Source organism: Sminthopsis crassicaudata, chromosome 6, assembly GCF_048593235.1.
Source record: "Sminthopsis crassicaudata isolate SCR6 chromosome 6, ASM4859323v1, whole genome shotgun sequence".
NCBI classification, from domain to species: Eukaryota; Metazoa; Chordata; class Mammalia; order Dasyuromorphia; family Dasyuridae; genus Sminthopsis; species Sminthopsis crassicaudata.
In genome coordinates this window covers 252,660,257-252,674,556 of record NC_133622.1, presented here as the reverse complement: position 1 = coordinate 252,674,556, position 14,300 = coordinate 252,660,257, and the positions used below count along the sequence as shown (strand labels likewise).

Genomic DNA, 14,300 nt, shown 5'->3' with positions numbered 1-14,300 from the left:
CCTAGACGGGAGCCCGTTGGAAACATGGGCACGTGGGGGAGCTCTCAGCGGTGTTTGCCTGACGAGTCCTATAGACACCCCTCTGTTCCAATGGCTGCCTCAGTTCCCCCCGTTCCCTTGTCTCCCCGTTTCTTTGGGAGCCTCGGGGCGCCGTTGGTATTTGTCACCCAGACTTGGTGAGGGAGAAGCCAGGACAGCCGACGGCAGCGTGTCCTGGGTTGGGGCCACTGATGGTTTGGGGGGGCACTTAGTCACATGATGGCTCTGAAACCTCTTCCTGGCGTCTCCCCATGAAAGTGCACGATTCCTTCAAGGGATCCTCCTAAGATGCTCCTCAGGCTGGGGGCTCTTCCCTGGAAGCCCCTCCCCTCTTCCTGGGGCCCACCTCCCCATCCTCAGCTCATTCACCCGCTTTTGTGCCCCCCTGACTAATGAATTTAAGATTCGGCCGAATTGGATTCAGACTAGGGAGAACCTCGGAGATCCAAGTCGCCAGCCTGTTGATTTCTTCCCCGGGTCCTGGGCACCAGATGTTTGCCCAGGGCTGATCTTGGCTTCCCTGGGCGGGGATGGGCAGCGACAATGAGTCTTGAATGTGCTCCGAGGGTTCCAGCTGGCCCACCTCCTTGGACCTCGCCACCAAGCCTGGAACTCTGAGCCTGCCAGAGCCAGGACGGGCCGAGGCCGGGCTGGGCCCAAGTCTGCCCGGCAGCCCGGGGCCTCTGTCTCCCGCAGTCCCTCCCGCACCCTCGGGAAGGGTCCCAGGCAGCTGTCCTGACCGCCTCCAGTCCCCATTCTCCAATGCCCCCTCCTCGGGGTGTCCCCTAACTCCCATTTCTCCAGGGCTCTTCTAGTGAAGGACTCCCTGCCAAACCTTCAAGGCATGTGAGGATTAAACCTGTGTTTACAAAGCAAGTTGGCCATCGGTGGTCTTCCCCTTCACCACAGCACCCAGAAAGCCCCCGGGCTCAGGACCCCGGGCCTGAGGGCAGCTTCCTTCTAATACATGCCCAGCCTCAGCCTTCGAGGAGCAAATGGTGGAGGAGGGTCAAGGGGCCCGCCGGGACTGGCAGCGGGGGAGCCCAGAATAGGCAGGGAAGGGGACCCCCCACTGCTGGCAGGGGCCGCTGGCTTGAGCTTCTCCACTAGAGTGGGTAGGGCCCTGCTCTATCTTGGCCCTTGGCACACAGCAGGTGCCTAATCAATGTTTATGACAATATCTTGCACCCTAGCCCTGGGGGGAGAGGACAAACGCCATTCCCTTTTTTAGAGAAGCAAGTTACTGGATTGGCGTCTCCTGCCCCCATCCCCCAGCTGGGGAGCGCGAATGTGGCGCGCGCCCAACAGCCCCGCCAGACACCTGTGGGCAGAGGCAGGGCCCCTCCCCCCCCTCGGCCCCACCTCCCCAACCAAGAGAGCAACCCAGGCAGCCTCGGTCTCGTTCTGGTCTTTTATTTGGGTATGGCAGCTGGGGGTGTGTGGTGGGCATTGCATGTGGGGGTGGTGGGCATAGGGCACGGTGGGTATTAGGGGGCATCAGGCAGGAGGTGGCATTGGATATGGGGTAGAGGGCATCGGAGACGGGCATAGTGGGTATCGGACAGGGGTGGTGGGCATCGGGCATGGGGATGGTGGATGTGAGGGTGATGGGCATCGGGTGTGGGCCTGGTGGGCATGGGCACAGATCTACAGCGCGCTCTCCTCCACCACAAAGCTAAAAGGGCTCAGCTTGTAGCCGGTGCCAGCGTAAAACTTGTTCTGGAACTCCACCCTGTGGGCCAAGCGGGGCGTCAGAGGGTCTGCGGGCCCCCCCCACAGCCCCCCCCCCGCAGCCCCCGCCCCCCTCACCAGTGCAGACGCAGCGCGTGCAAGAAGGCCGACAGCCCCTCCATCACCAGCAGGATGGCCACGGTGAGCACGGCGAAGGCGGCGAACACGGGCACCAGCGCCACGCTGGCCACGCCCACCTCGCGGCCCATGCGCAGCCCGACGCGCATCACCATGGCCCACAGCACCTCGGAGAGTTCTGGGGGGACGGCGCGCGCTCAGCCCGGGAGGGCGCGTGCACGCCCACGCAGGGCTCCCCCCCCCGCCCCCCAGCCCCTCGCCCCCCCCAGTCCTGAGCCGCCCTTCTCTCTGACCCCTCCAGGCCCCGCCCGCTCTTTCCAGAGGTCTCTCAGCCTCCTCTGACCCGACCCGCCCGGGGGAGACCGGACTTGCCCGAAGGCCCGTGGCCCCGCCCCCGCTGATGGCCCCCCCCCTCCCGGGGGAGACCGGACTGGCCCGAAGGCCCGTGGCCCCGCCCCCGCTGAGCGCCCCCCCCCCGGGGAGACCGGACTGGTCCGAAGGCCCGTGGCCCCGCCCCCGCAGGGGGCGGGGTCTGCGGCCGCGGGGGCGGGGCCGGGGCTCGGGAGACACTCACGGGCGTGGGCCAGGCTCAGGGCCCAGAGCCGCAGGTACGAGGCCGTGTTGGAGATGCAGCCCAGGCAGTACTCGATGGTGTGGATGGCCTGGTGCATGAAGACCTCCGAGAAGTCGAACTGCGGGGGGAGGGGCAGAGAGGCTGGGGGCAGCCCCCACCGCCGAGGCCGCCACGCCCCCCCAAGCCCCGGGGGCGGGGCCTCGAGCGCCCCAAGTCACAGGCCCGGGGTGAGCGGCTCGGGCCGGAGGAGCACGTGCAGGTGCGGGAGGGGGAGGGGCGGCCTGCGGGACTCACCCCGGGCTCCGGCTCCTCCTCCGCCGGCCAGCCTTTCTCCTGGTCTTCCTCCGCTACCAGCCCGTTGGCGGCCGGCTCGCCCAGAAGGCGGCTCTTCTCCGAGGAGCCCTGAGTCCAGGGAGGCGGAGGGGGGCGTCAGGGAGGCCGGGCCCGCGGCCTCCCCCCCAGCGCCCGCGCCCGCGCCGTACCTGTGAGCCGCGGCCCGGCCGCCTCCTGTGCCGGGAGCACAGGTGCAGGGGCGTCCCCAGGAGCAGGACGGGCACCGAGAGCAGGGCCACGATCACCAGGAACATCTGCACGGGCTCCTGCGGGACACGGGGCGGACGCTAGCGGCTGAGGCCCCCCCCCTTCGCAGTCCCGCCCCCCCCAGGCCCCCCCCAGGGGCAGCCCCCTGACCCTCACACCGCCTGACCCTCGGGTACTGCTCCAATAAAAAGGTCACGAGAAAAGAAATGCTGTGGCTGCTCATGGGTGGGCGGGAGGGAGCCTGCGGGGCTGCCCGGCACCAAGGGGAGCTGGCCCCGGCTCCCCAGGCTGCCGCCCCTGGGGGCTCCACCGCCTCCTCTGCCTCTCGGGGCCCTCGGAGCGGAAGCGCCCCAGCCGGCCCCCAGCTCTTGTCTGTCCCGCGCCTGGCCGGCAGGGGGCGGGCTCCTCCGGCTCACCTGGCCGGGGTACAGGGGCTTGTTGGTGGGGCTCCGGGAGAAGAGGAACATGTTGATGAAGTGGATGAGGATGCTGGGCGCCCACGGGGAGCTGGCGGCCGAGAAGCAGAGCCACTTGTAGGCGATCATGAACACCAGGTAGCCAAAGAGGCCCAGGAGGAAGAGCATCTCGGGGAGGAACTCGAGCACAAGCCGGTGGGGCTGCCGGAAGTGTCTGGGGAGGGGTGAAGGCCAGAGGCTGCTGCGGGGCCTGACCAGCCCCGCTCCCGCCCGGCCCCCATCCCGCCCGGCCTGCCCCGCTCCCGCCCGGCCCCCACTCCCGCCCGGCCCCCGCTCCCGGCCTGCCCGGCCCCCGCTCCCGCCCGGCCCCCCCGCTCCCGCCCGGCCCCGCTCCCGCCCGGCCCCCGCTCCCGGCCAGCCCCCGCTCCCGGCCTGCCCCCGCTCCCGCCCGGCCCCGCTCCCGCCCGGCCCCCGCTCCCGCCCGGCCCCCGCTCCCGGCCTGCCCCCGCTCCCGCCCGCCCCCGCTCCCGCCCGGCCCCCGCTCCCGCCCGGCCCCCCGCTCCCGCCCGGCCCCGCTCCCGGCCTGCCCGGCCCTCACATGTGGTTGAAAACGCCCAGGATGACCCCAAAGGTCATGTGCAGGATGCCCAGGATCACTGACATCTTCATCTTGAAGGAGTTGAGGAAGCTCAGGCGGTTGATGGCCAAGCTCCATATCTGGTTAGGGCGGGAAGGGACAGTTGGGGGCTCCAGACCTGAAGGGGGGAGGGGAGCCCGGGGACCCCCAGTCCTGCCAGACCTCCTCCCTCATGTTTCCTGCAGCATCCGACCCTGTGCTCACCCCTCCCAATTCACTCCACTCTGCTTCCCTTCTGCCTTCCTTCAACAAGCACCGATTAACCCCCCACTGTATACCAAACCCTGAGCTGGCACTGGAGGAAGCGCGGCCCCCGCTCTCAGGGAGGTCACCGGGGAGATAATCATAAACCGACCCAGTACAGTTAGTGCGTGAGAGGGGGCAAGCCTGAGCAGGGAAAGGCCCCGGCGGAGATGGGGCCCCGGAGCCTTCTCCCCGGCCTCTCCTGCCTCCACCAGTGACCCTCTGCCTTGTTCGGCCCTTCCTCTCCCTCACCACGGTGAGGTTCCTTCCTGCAGAAGCTGCCACGGGGGGACGGGTCTACCCCCCCACAAGCTCCTGGCCTCCCCCTCCGGCCCTCTCTGTTCTGGGTTCCCGGGCTCTTTCTGGCTCCGGTGACCCCTAGTCTCTCGCGGCGCCCAGCTCTGAACCCCTCTGCTCAGAGGTCCCTCGGGCCCCCCGGACTAGGTTCCGACGGCGCTCTGGCGGTCTGGACTCACCGGGTCGATGCCGAAGGGATAGGGTCCTCGGAACACGTCGGTGACGTTGGGGTCCAAGCTGAGCACCAGGTGGCTGGCCAGAAATCCCGAGCTGTAAGACCGAGGCCGTCAGCGGGCTCCGGGAGGGGAGGGGAGGGGGGCACGGGGGGCGGGGCGGGGGCTGCGTCACCTCCAGTTGGACTGAGTGGCCATGGCCCTGACGCTCCAGCCCGAGGAGAAGATGGCGGAGGCGCGACTGAAGCATTCGTTGTAGATGAAGCCGGTGTAGACCGAGAAGGCCCCCATGAGGAGGAGCAGGTAGCGGCCCCCGAAGAAGGTCCTCCAGATCTGGGGGCGTGAAGGGGGGGTGTCCAGGGAGAGCGGCCTGGGGCTGAGCCCGGGACCCCCCCCCCCCCGCCCCCCAGGATTGAGCTGGGACCACAGCACCGACCGACGGTCAGAGTCCAGCCCGGGTTTTATGGATGGAAAACGGGAGCCCTGAGGACTGATGGGATCTGCCTAAGCCAGGAAGGGACAGAGCTAAGCTTTGGGCTTCTCGGAGCAGGCTGCCCCCCCACCTGCCTCCCAGGACCCCCAGCCCGGCCCCCCAGGACCCCACGCCCCTCACCTCATTCTGCGAGGCTTTCATGCCTGGCCGGTTCTCTCCTAGCACCATGGCCAGGGCAAAGAGGAACATGAGCAGCCCGTGGCCCACGTCGCCAAACATGACGGCAAAGAGGAAGGGGAACGTGATGATGGTGTAGGGGGCTGCGGGAGGAGACAAGGCGTCCCTGACTGCGACCATCACCCGTCGCCATGCCGTCCCATCACCACGCCGCCCCACCTCACGGGCAGGACCTTGCCCAAGGCCAAGGAGAGCCCGGCCTCCCCAAGCCGCCCTATGCCTGTCACGCTCACCTGGGTTCACTTCCTGGTAGCGCCCCACGCCGTAGGCGTCCACGATGCCCTGGAAGCTGGCGGTGAAGCGGTTGGTGCGGACCAGGGTCGGGGGCGGGTCTCTGGAGGGGATTCGGTGCACGACGGTCCCCACGCCGGCCCCGCTCCGGAGCTGCCCGAGAGGAAGGAGAACGTGGCCACCGGCACTGGGTCCTGGATGTGGCCTGGGCCGGGACCTGGCTCTGACCGAGATCCTGCCCTCGAGGAGCTTCCTCCCGGTGAAGGACACGAGGTTCGGAGCCCCCACGGGCCAGGCAAGGAGCAGCCTCGGGGCCGACCCCCAGGGGCCCCGGCAGGAGAGGCCGCACCCCGACTTACCGAGCTCTCGTTGAGGGTCTGCTGCAGGGCCAGGAGGTCGCGGGCCGGGCACCAGACCTCGGCCACGAGGCACTTGTCGGTGACGCTGAGGCTGCACTGGTTGAGCGTCAGGTAGACGGCCTTCATCTTGCGGATCTGCACCTGCCGGGGGGGCAGCAGGCCCCGCACCCGCCCGAGCACCTGGCCCAGGAAGTGCTCCGTCTCCTGGAGCACCTGGGGAGGGCCGAGGCCGGGGGGCTTCCTGAGTCTGGGCCCCCACGTCGCCAGCCCCCGCCCGTCCGGCTCCTCGGAGGCCACCTGGCACTCTGCGGTTCTTCCCGCCCTAAACCCCAGAACTTCCTGCAGGGGGACGTGAGCGCCCAGGAACCGCTCCCTCTGTCTCTAGAGCCCCCGCACACTGTACACTGTAGGTGCTTAATCAATGATCGCTGGCTGAGGGGTACAAGAGGGGCTAGGCCCAAAGGGGGCACCAGGCTCGGGGACGGGGCAGGCGGTTTCCCGGTGGAACAAGCCCCCTCCCGGCAGCCAGCAGGCGGAGGCTGGTCAGGGATGCTGGAGAGGGGAGCCCCGAAGGATGGAGGCCGGCCTCCCCGGGACCAGCTGCGGGCCAGGGCTCTCACCACGCTCAGGTCCTGCTTCTGCTGCTGCAGGTGCTGCAGGCTGGCCACGCGCTCCTCCTCCCGGTCTGGGTACGGGAACACGTTGCAGTGAAAACTGAAGGAACAGCGGGCTGGAGATGGGGCCGGGGCCGGGGGCCAGGGCCCCTGTGGGAACCGAGGCCGGGAGCCGGGGGCAGGGGGACACTCACCAGTCCGTGATCTTGCGGATTTTCTGCCCGATCTGCTCTCCCCAGTAAGAGATGAGGAAGATCACCCAGGGCGCGCTCTCCCCCTGCAGGGGTTACCGTGGGGGAGGAACTCTCAGCCACAGCCCTCCCCCCTCGCCTGCACTGCCCCTCACTGGCCCTCCTTCGGACACAGAGAGGAGGGTGGCTCCCGGCCCCGGGGGGGCTGAGTCTGTGCCCCCACCCCCACCGAGGGAGGGCAGGGAACATTTCTGTGCTTCGGCCTCTTTGGGCACGAGAAACGTGGCCGAAACACTCGGGACCGATTGATTTTTGGATCCAGTTAGGGTCAGAGAGGCCTGGGGTCAGGGGTCCCTCAGTGACCAGATGAGTCAAGGACCCATGGCCAGAGTCAGAGGCTGCAGGGGCAGGGGATCCTGCTTAGGGTCGGGGTCCTGGTGCTCGGCCCCGTTAGCACCGTGACAAATGACCACTGAACCCTCCAGCCAGGCAAGGAGCCGGGACGAGGATCCTCCTGATCTTTCTGGGGCTCCAGGGCTGGCCCAGGACCTCCGCCCTCAGCCGGGGCAGCCCTTTACCGTCAGGGGGTCCTCCAGGGGCTCCTCCATGTCCACGAAGCTGGCGATGAGGTAGCCCCGGCACGCCCGCCACAGGAGACGCTCGAGGGCCCCCGCTCGCCACGGCGGCACGGTCCCTGCCACAAAACTGACAGAGGGCCCCGTGAGAAGGCCCCTGATCCCGTGTCCCTGCTCAGCCCCGGAGGCGGGGGGTGCAGCCGAGGCTCAGACTCAGGACCCCCGAAACCTCGACCCAGAGTGGGAACCCTCACCCCGCTCCGAGCCCCCTCCGGACTCTCAGGTTCCCTTCGCCCCGGTCTCTCCAGTACCTAATCCTGAGATCTGCTCGGGGCCCGGCTGGGGGGTCCAGTAAAGGGGTCTCTTCCAAGGGCCGGTTGGCCGGAGCCTCGGGAAGCTGTGGGAGGCCAAGGACGCAGCCAGGTTGGGGGAGCCCGTCGTCCTCGGCCCGGGAGCCCCTTCCAGTGGCCCAGTCCCGGGGCACCCTGCCGCCCAGCGTGACCGGGGGGGGGGGGGGGCGCTCACGTGCTGGCCGCGAGTGTGGGGCCCCTGGCGCAGGACGGCGATGTGCTGCTGGAGCTGGTGCATCCGTGTGCGCATGGCCTGGTGGTTCCCGCGGACCTCCCGGAGCTCCCGCGCCACCTGCTGGGTCTCCTCTTGGATGCGCAGCAGCTCCTTAGGCGGGGGTGCCTCTGGGTTCCCCTGGGGCTCCGGGAGCGTCAGCCCAGCTCTTCTCAGTTCCTCCTGCAGGAAGGCTGCGCACAGAGGGGCTCTGAGAGCCCGAACTCGCCCCTGCCCCCGGCTGCGCTCCCGGGTGCTCCGAGGCCCGCAGCCCCGCGGCACGAGCACCTACTGTGCCCAGGGAGGGCAGAGGCCGGGAGGCCGGCCTCCCCTTCCCCCCTCCACCCTTCCTCCCTCCCCCCGTTCTGGGTACCAGCCACCACGTCCGGGCGGTACCTAGCAAAGACCCGGCCATTGCCCCCTCAAAGATGGGCCAGAGGGACCAGAGCAGCCCAGGGGGTTCCCAGGAGGCTTTGGGGCCTCCCTCTCTAGAGCCGGCCCTGCCCCCACTCACAGAAGGTCTTCTCCAGCTCCTCGCAGCGCCGCACTTCCCCCACATAGCGCCGCTGGAAGGGGCTCAGGGAGGCGTTGAGCTGCAGAGAAGGCAAGCCGTGAGCCATCCCTCCAGCCCCCCGGTGCCCGCCGCCATCGGAGTCCGTCTGAGGAGTCCGGGGGAGGCGGGTCACTAAGCACCAGAGGCAGAATTCCAATCCAGACGCTCCACTTCCCTGGCACCGACATGACTCTCCCGATGGCTGGGTGCTGGCCCGGAAGGCGCTGCTCTCTCACCCCATCCCCACCCCCAAGAAGCCCAACCAAGGGGGGCAGGCTTCCTAGAAGCCTGGGGAATTCCTTTCTAGACAGTCATTTCCCCTCCTCTGGCCTTAGTTTTCTCCCCTGTAAAATGGGTATAAAAAGGCAGGTGGCCAATAGAGAGGTCTCGTACTCAGCTGAAAGTGGCCCGGCCACGGCCGGCTTTGTTTGGCCCGGCCATTTGTCACAGAAAAGGGGGGAGCAAAATAAAACGGACGTTAGCCCCCAGCAACGGGACCGGGGAGCCGGAAGGCCTGTCGGAAGCTTCTAGTCCCGGGCCTTTGCCGGGGGAAACCGAGTCTCGGACGGCCCCGAGGTCCCCGGGTGGCTGCGGGTGGAGAGTCCCGAGCTCTGTCCTCGGTCCCCGCGGACCCCGGCCGGTGGTTACAGCCCAGAGGGGCACAAGCTGCCCGCCCCCCGCCCCCCCCTTCCTGCAGCCCCACTCACATCTCGGAACTCCACCAGGCCCCGCTCTCCCAGGTCGCTCACACAGGCGTAGGCGGCGGCAGTGGGCAGGAACAGCTGGGCCAAGGCCACCTCCTCGCTGCGGAACATGGAGCCCATGGTTCTGTGGGCACAGAGGGCCGGGAGTTGGGGGGACTCGCCGAGGGGCCGCGCCTCCCCCAGCGTCCCACGGGAGCCCCAAGGTGAAGGCCGGCCTCCACATTCTCTCACTAGGCCAGGCTGTCATGTTTCCCTCCCCCAAGAAGCCTCCTCTGAGTGCCAGCCCTCGGGGGCCCATGGAGCCCCGGTTCTGGAGGCCATGTGGGGCAAGACTGATCTCACAGAAGGCCAGGCAGGACGCCCGGGGTCATTCATAAAGGTAAAGCCTTGTCCTGGTACTGCCAGAACCCCTGGGACTCTGGGCCCATCCCCCCCATTCTCCACCGCTTCAGGGCAGTGTCAGGGTCTGGGTTGGGGAGGGCCTGTTTCCTCCAGCACCCCCCCCCCTGCATCAGAGGGCCTCTGGGCCCCCAGAAACTGATCCTCTCCCCCAGCCTGCTCCCGAGGAGGCGCCCATGGGCTCTCCAGGCCCGATCTGGGCCCACGTGCCCTGTTCTCAGGCGGGCAAACCGAGCTCCGGACACTTTGAGTTCGTTCGAGTTCTGTGTGATCTGCGCATGAGAACCCAGGGCTGGGCCAGTGGGGCCCTGTGGCAGAGGGTGAGGGGGGGTTGGGAAGGGCTGGGTCCCGAGGCCGCCATGACAGAATGAGGCGGGGGGGGGGGGGGGGGGGGGGGGGGGTGAGCCTGGCCGGGGCAGAGCTGGACTGGGACCTGCAGAGGAACAACCGGGCAGGCTGCTGCCAGAGGCCACGGGTCGTGGATTCTCCAACACCAAGGCCTGGTGCGGCTCCCCGCCTTCCTCCCGGCAGCTCTCAGACTCTAATCACGCCCCCAGGCGCGGCTCAGGTGCTCTTGCCCGCCCCAGCTGGTCCTGCCGCTTCCCGTCCTGCACCTGCCACTTAGTATCTAGTGGCCAGTACTTTGTATCCGTTTGTTGTTCTACCTAAATCAGTGTAAACCCTGCAACTCTGAAAGGCCAATGTCTAGGACAGAGCAGGACCTGCCTTGGGGCTTGATGTTCCAAGGCCTGAGTCACTTCCCTTGTCTGAGCTTCCTTTTCCTACAGTTGGTCCCAGCTCCGACGTCCCCGGCCCACGTCCTGGTGTCTCCCATGGCGCGGAGCTCCCCGTCCTGGGGTCCGTCCCAGCTCCGACGTCCCCGGCTCACGTCCTAGGGTCTCCCACGGCGCGGAGCTCCCCGTCCTGGGGTCCGTCCCAGCTCCGACATCCGGGCTCACGTCCTGGTGTCTCCCATGGCGCGGAGCTCCCTGTCCTGAGGTCCGTCCCAGCTCCGACGTCCCCGGTCCACGTCCTGGTGTCTCCCACGGCGCGGAGCTCCCCATCCTGGGGTCCGTCCCAGCTCTGACATCCGGGCTCACGTCCTGGTGTCTCCCATGGCGCGGAGCTCCCCGTCCTGGGGTCCGTCCCAGCTCCGGCGTCCCCGGCCCACGTCCTAGGGTCTCCCACGGCGCGGAGCTCCCCGTCCTGGGGTCCGTCCCAGCTCCGACGTCCCCGGTCCACGTCCTGGTGTCTCCCACGGCGCGGAGCTCCCCGTCCTGGGGTCCGTCCCAGCTCCGACGTCCCCGGCCCACGTCCTGGTGTCTCCCACGGCGCGGAGCTCCCTGGTTGTAAGGTCTGTCCCAGCTCTGGTGTAATACATTGTCTGTTCTAAGAGCCCTCCCAATTCTGACGTTCTGCCGGGGATGTTCTAAACTCTCCCCCAGTCCTGACTTCTTCCTTCTTTGTTCTAGCGTCTCTCCCAGCTTGGAATTCTTCCATGTTCCAACGTCTCTTCCTGCTCAGATGTTCTGCATTCTCTGTTCTCTCTCTCTCCCAGCTGACATTCCATGTTCTATGTTCTACCATCTCTGTTCTATGTTCCAGCGTCTCTCCCAGCTCTGACATCCTCCATTCTTTTTCTGGCACCTGGGACCCCACGCCCCCAGGGGGCCCTGCGCCTCTAGGTGGGGGTGAGGGTGGGGAAGTTTTAGCAAAAGTGAAATGCACAGATCCAGCTTCTGTCAGGAATCATCGTTCGTCAGGCGCGAGCAGACGTGATTGGGACGAAAACTACACAACAGCCTCCATGAAAAGTTTTCCCGAATATATGGGAACTTTTCCCATCGGGCCTTTTCTCACATAAAGGCTACCAGTGAAAGACGCACCGACAGTCATGGGGAAGGGGAAGGATCGCTCAGGCAAAGCGCGGCCTCCCGGCCGTGGGCTCCCCGGGATCCGGGCTGAGGCTCCTCAGCCTTCGGCAAGAGGAGGGGATGGAGGCCAGGAGGCCAGGGTGGGCTACTTAGAAGGAAGAGCACAGGAGGGAGCTCTGCTCCCTTTCTCCCCTGCCCCCACCCCCCAGCTTTAGACTTTGGTCTCTGAGAGACAAACAGCAGACGCGTTCAGAGGTTGGTTTTCCGGCCCCCCACCTGAGCCCCGCGACACAGCGACAGGGTGTACGTCTCCAGGAGCACTTGGTTTTTCCCCACGTGCTTAGGCAGGGGAGCTCTGAGTCCAGGGATGCTGGGATGCGACCTGGCGGCCGCGCTCTGGCAGGTGGTCACCCCCCTCCCCAAAGCACGGCCAGGTACCCTCGAGCTCCCCGCCTCGTCCTCAACCACACAGACCAGGGCGAACTGGACATCTTGGAGCTCGCGGCTAAGCCCCGGGAACTGCTTCCTCGGGAGAAGAGATTGATACCACTGGGGGGGGGGGGGGGCTGATCCATGGGCCCTGAGCTTCACTCCCGCCCTCAGATACTCCCCTGGCCCCATCATGTCCCAGGCACCAGGGGAGTCTGGGTAGAACAACTCTGAACCCTCGCAGGTGCAGGCCCATCTCCTGAAGGTCTCTCAGTCCTGGGAAAACAGGTGAGGGCCTCTGCTCGGGACTGGGGCGGGGCCGGTGCCCCATCTCCTGACAGGGAAATGAGCGGTCATCCGAGGGGGGAGGGAGAGGCAGCGCCTGCTGACCTGGAGAGGAGCATGACTGGAAACTCCGGGAGGGTGAGTCAGGGCCGCAGGACAAGTTCATTGGGCCGGGAAAGAGGAAGCCGTGGAGAAATGGAGAAGTCTGCCCGGCTCCCGGAGCATCACTCATCCAGCACCCCCCTACCCCCCCACCCCCACCCCCCCCCCCCCCGTGCCAGGGCGGGGGGAGGGTGAGGCAGAAGGCCAGACTCCTGGCCCAGCCCCACCCTCCTCTCCCCAGCCAGAGGCGCTGCCTGCCTCCCCTCCCTGAGATTTGGGCTCCCGTTCTCCCTTTCACTTTCACTTCATCAAAGCCTCCTTGCACTATGTGCTTGGAAGCCGGTCTGTGGGCCCCAGGACGCCCGAAGCTGCCAGCCCAGGCAGGGTTCTGGGCCGGAACAATTCCCGCTGTCCAGAAGTCCGGCCCAGTTTGGACGAGCTCAGTTCTAGGCTCTATTTCCCGGCTCTGTTTCCCATTACTTATCCCTCCCTGGCGGCTTTCACAGTTCCCAGAATCCCCCGGGGCCCTTTTCTCTGTCCCTGGAATCCCCCGGGGCCCTTTCTGTCTTCCAGCTCCCTCCTGGGAGTCGCTGCCCCCTCCAGCCTCAGGGCACGCACCCCCTTCCCTTTTTCTGGGCCCCCCAGTTCTGTGGGGATGACTGGAAAGCCGCCCTCACTGAGCTCCCGGGAGCGAGCTTCTTCTCATTTACGAAGGCCCTTCGGGGCTAGCTTGTGCTCTGACAGCGGGGTCTCCCTCGACCATCTTTGCTCCTCAGGGCCATCCTCCACCACAAAAAAGGGAAGAAAACTAGCGGGCCTCCCGCCTCCAGCTCCCCACAGGGTCTCTCTCCCGGAGGGAGGTCAAGGCCAGCCAGACTCTGGTCATCAAACTCCAAGTTTTTTCCCCCAAGCACCTGGGGTTAAGTGACTTGCCCAGGGTCACACAGCCAGGAAGTGTGAAGTGTCTGCGGCCAGATTTGAACTCGGGGCCTCCTGCCTCCCCAGCTGGTGCTCTACCCACTGCACCTGGCTGCCTCAACCCCACTCGGGTCTGACAGGCTCGCCCTTGCCTAGAGAGGTTCTCTGGTGACCCACTGCAGCGGACAGAAGCTCGGAGAGGGCCTAGCCCAGGGGGCCACCGTGGGGGGGAGGGGCGGAGTCCTGCCCCGGGCCAGCCAGCCCACAGCCGCTGCTTCTGCTCCATCGCGGGGGAGGGCTGGAAGGTAATCGCACATTTGCCAGGTCTGGGAAGGCAAGCTGGGACAATGTCTGGAGGCAGCGGCTGACTGGGCCCCCTCCCCCTCGGTCTGAGTGCTAGGAGGCAGGGCTCTTCCTCCGGGCTCAGGTGAGCCCCCTCTGGGAGGGGGATGGGACAAAGACCCGGGACTTAAAGTTCCCAGCCCGGATCCCGGGTTCTAGGCCTGGGGCACGGGAGAGCTCTAAGTCGGGGAAGCCGGTTCCTTTCCGTGCCTGGAAGCAACTTCTGCAAAACCGGCCCCGCCCCTCCAGATCTAAGTTGTCACCTGGAGCGCGCGGCAGGCAGGCTCCCGCACCTCCGGCCGCCCCCAGCCTGGGCCCCGGGCCGCGCTCTGCGCCCCCCCCCCCCGGCCTTCTGCCCCCGCGCTCCAGCGCCCCCAAAGCTCTGGGACTCTTCTCCCCATTTTTGAACGAGAAAACTGAGGCTGACGGAGAGTAAGCGCCTTTGGCGGGGGGAGGGGGGGCTAAGCCTGGGGTTTCACCCAGAAAATCCGGATTCTCTCAGCCCAGGGTCTGGGTGGGAGCGGCTGGGGAGGCGGAGAGGGAAAGCGGCCGGGGAGGGCAGCGGGGCGCGGGCGGAGGCTGCGGGCCGAGGCTGCGGGCGGCGGGGGGGATGCGCCTCCCCTCTCGCCCTGACCCCACTTACCCAGCGCGCTGCCCCGCACGGTCCGGCCGCTCCTCCCGGAGATGAGATCCGCGCGCGCCCCAGGGAGGCTCTAACTTCTGGCTGCGGGCGGGGCGGGGCCTGGGAGGGGCCCGCCCCCCAGC

General features: G+C 67.3%; 1 protein-coding gene across 2 annotated transcripts; it reads right to left on the bottom strand.

The window, feature by feature from the left end:
• Window positions 1–1,436: 1,436 nt before the first annotated feature.
• Window positions 1,437–14,300, bottom strand: TCIRG1 (T cell immune regulator 1, ATPase H+ transporting V0 subunit a3). Of its 2 annotated transcripts, none has more exons than XM_074276223.1 (20): window positions 14,179–14,300; window positions 9,190–9,310; window positions 8,444–8,522; window positions 7,894–8,123; window positions 7,680–7,765; window positions 7,372–7,498; window positions 6,797–6,879; window positions 6,609–6,702; window positions 5,989–6,201; window positions 5,632–5,782; window positions 5,342–5,481; window positions 4,904–5,061; window positions 4,735–4,825; window positions 3,977–4,095; window positions 3,379–3,592; window positions 2,905–3,021; window positions 2,717–2,824; window positions 2,423–2,540; window positions 1,849–2,026; window positions 1,437–1,771 (listed from the first exon to the last, which is right to left on the bottom strand). In XM_074276223.1, the coding sequence occupies exons 2-20, from the start codon at window positions 9,304–9,306 to the stop codon at window positions 1,687–1,689; spliced, it is 2,508 nt and encodes an 835-aa protein (XP_074132324.1). In that variant the 5' UTR covers window positions 9,307–9,310; window positions 14,179–14,300; the 3' UTR covers window positions 1,437–1,686. The 2 variants fall into 2 exon arrangements, with proteins under 2 accessions (XP_074132324.1, XP_074132323.1); XM_074276222.1 differs by lacking the exon at window positions 14,179–14,300 and adding an exon at window positions 12,279–12,347.

What these genes read in the sequence shown, in the direction of transcription:
- TCIRG1 (XM_074276222.1), bottom strand. An exon ending in ATCCCTTCGGCATCGACCCG is followed by an intron (nt 4,096 to 4,734) that starts GTGAGTCCAGAC and finishes CGCCCTAACCAG; the next exon opens with ATATGGAGCTTGGCCATCAA. An exon ending in CTGGGCGTTTTCAACCACAT is followed by an intron (nt 3,593 to 3,976) that starts GTGAGGGCCGGG and finishes ACCCCTCCCCAG; the next exon opens with ACACTTCCGGCAGCCCCACC.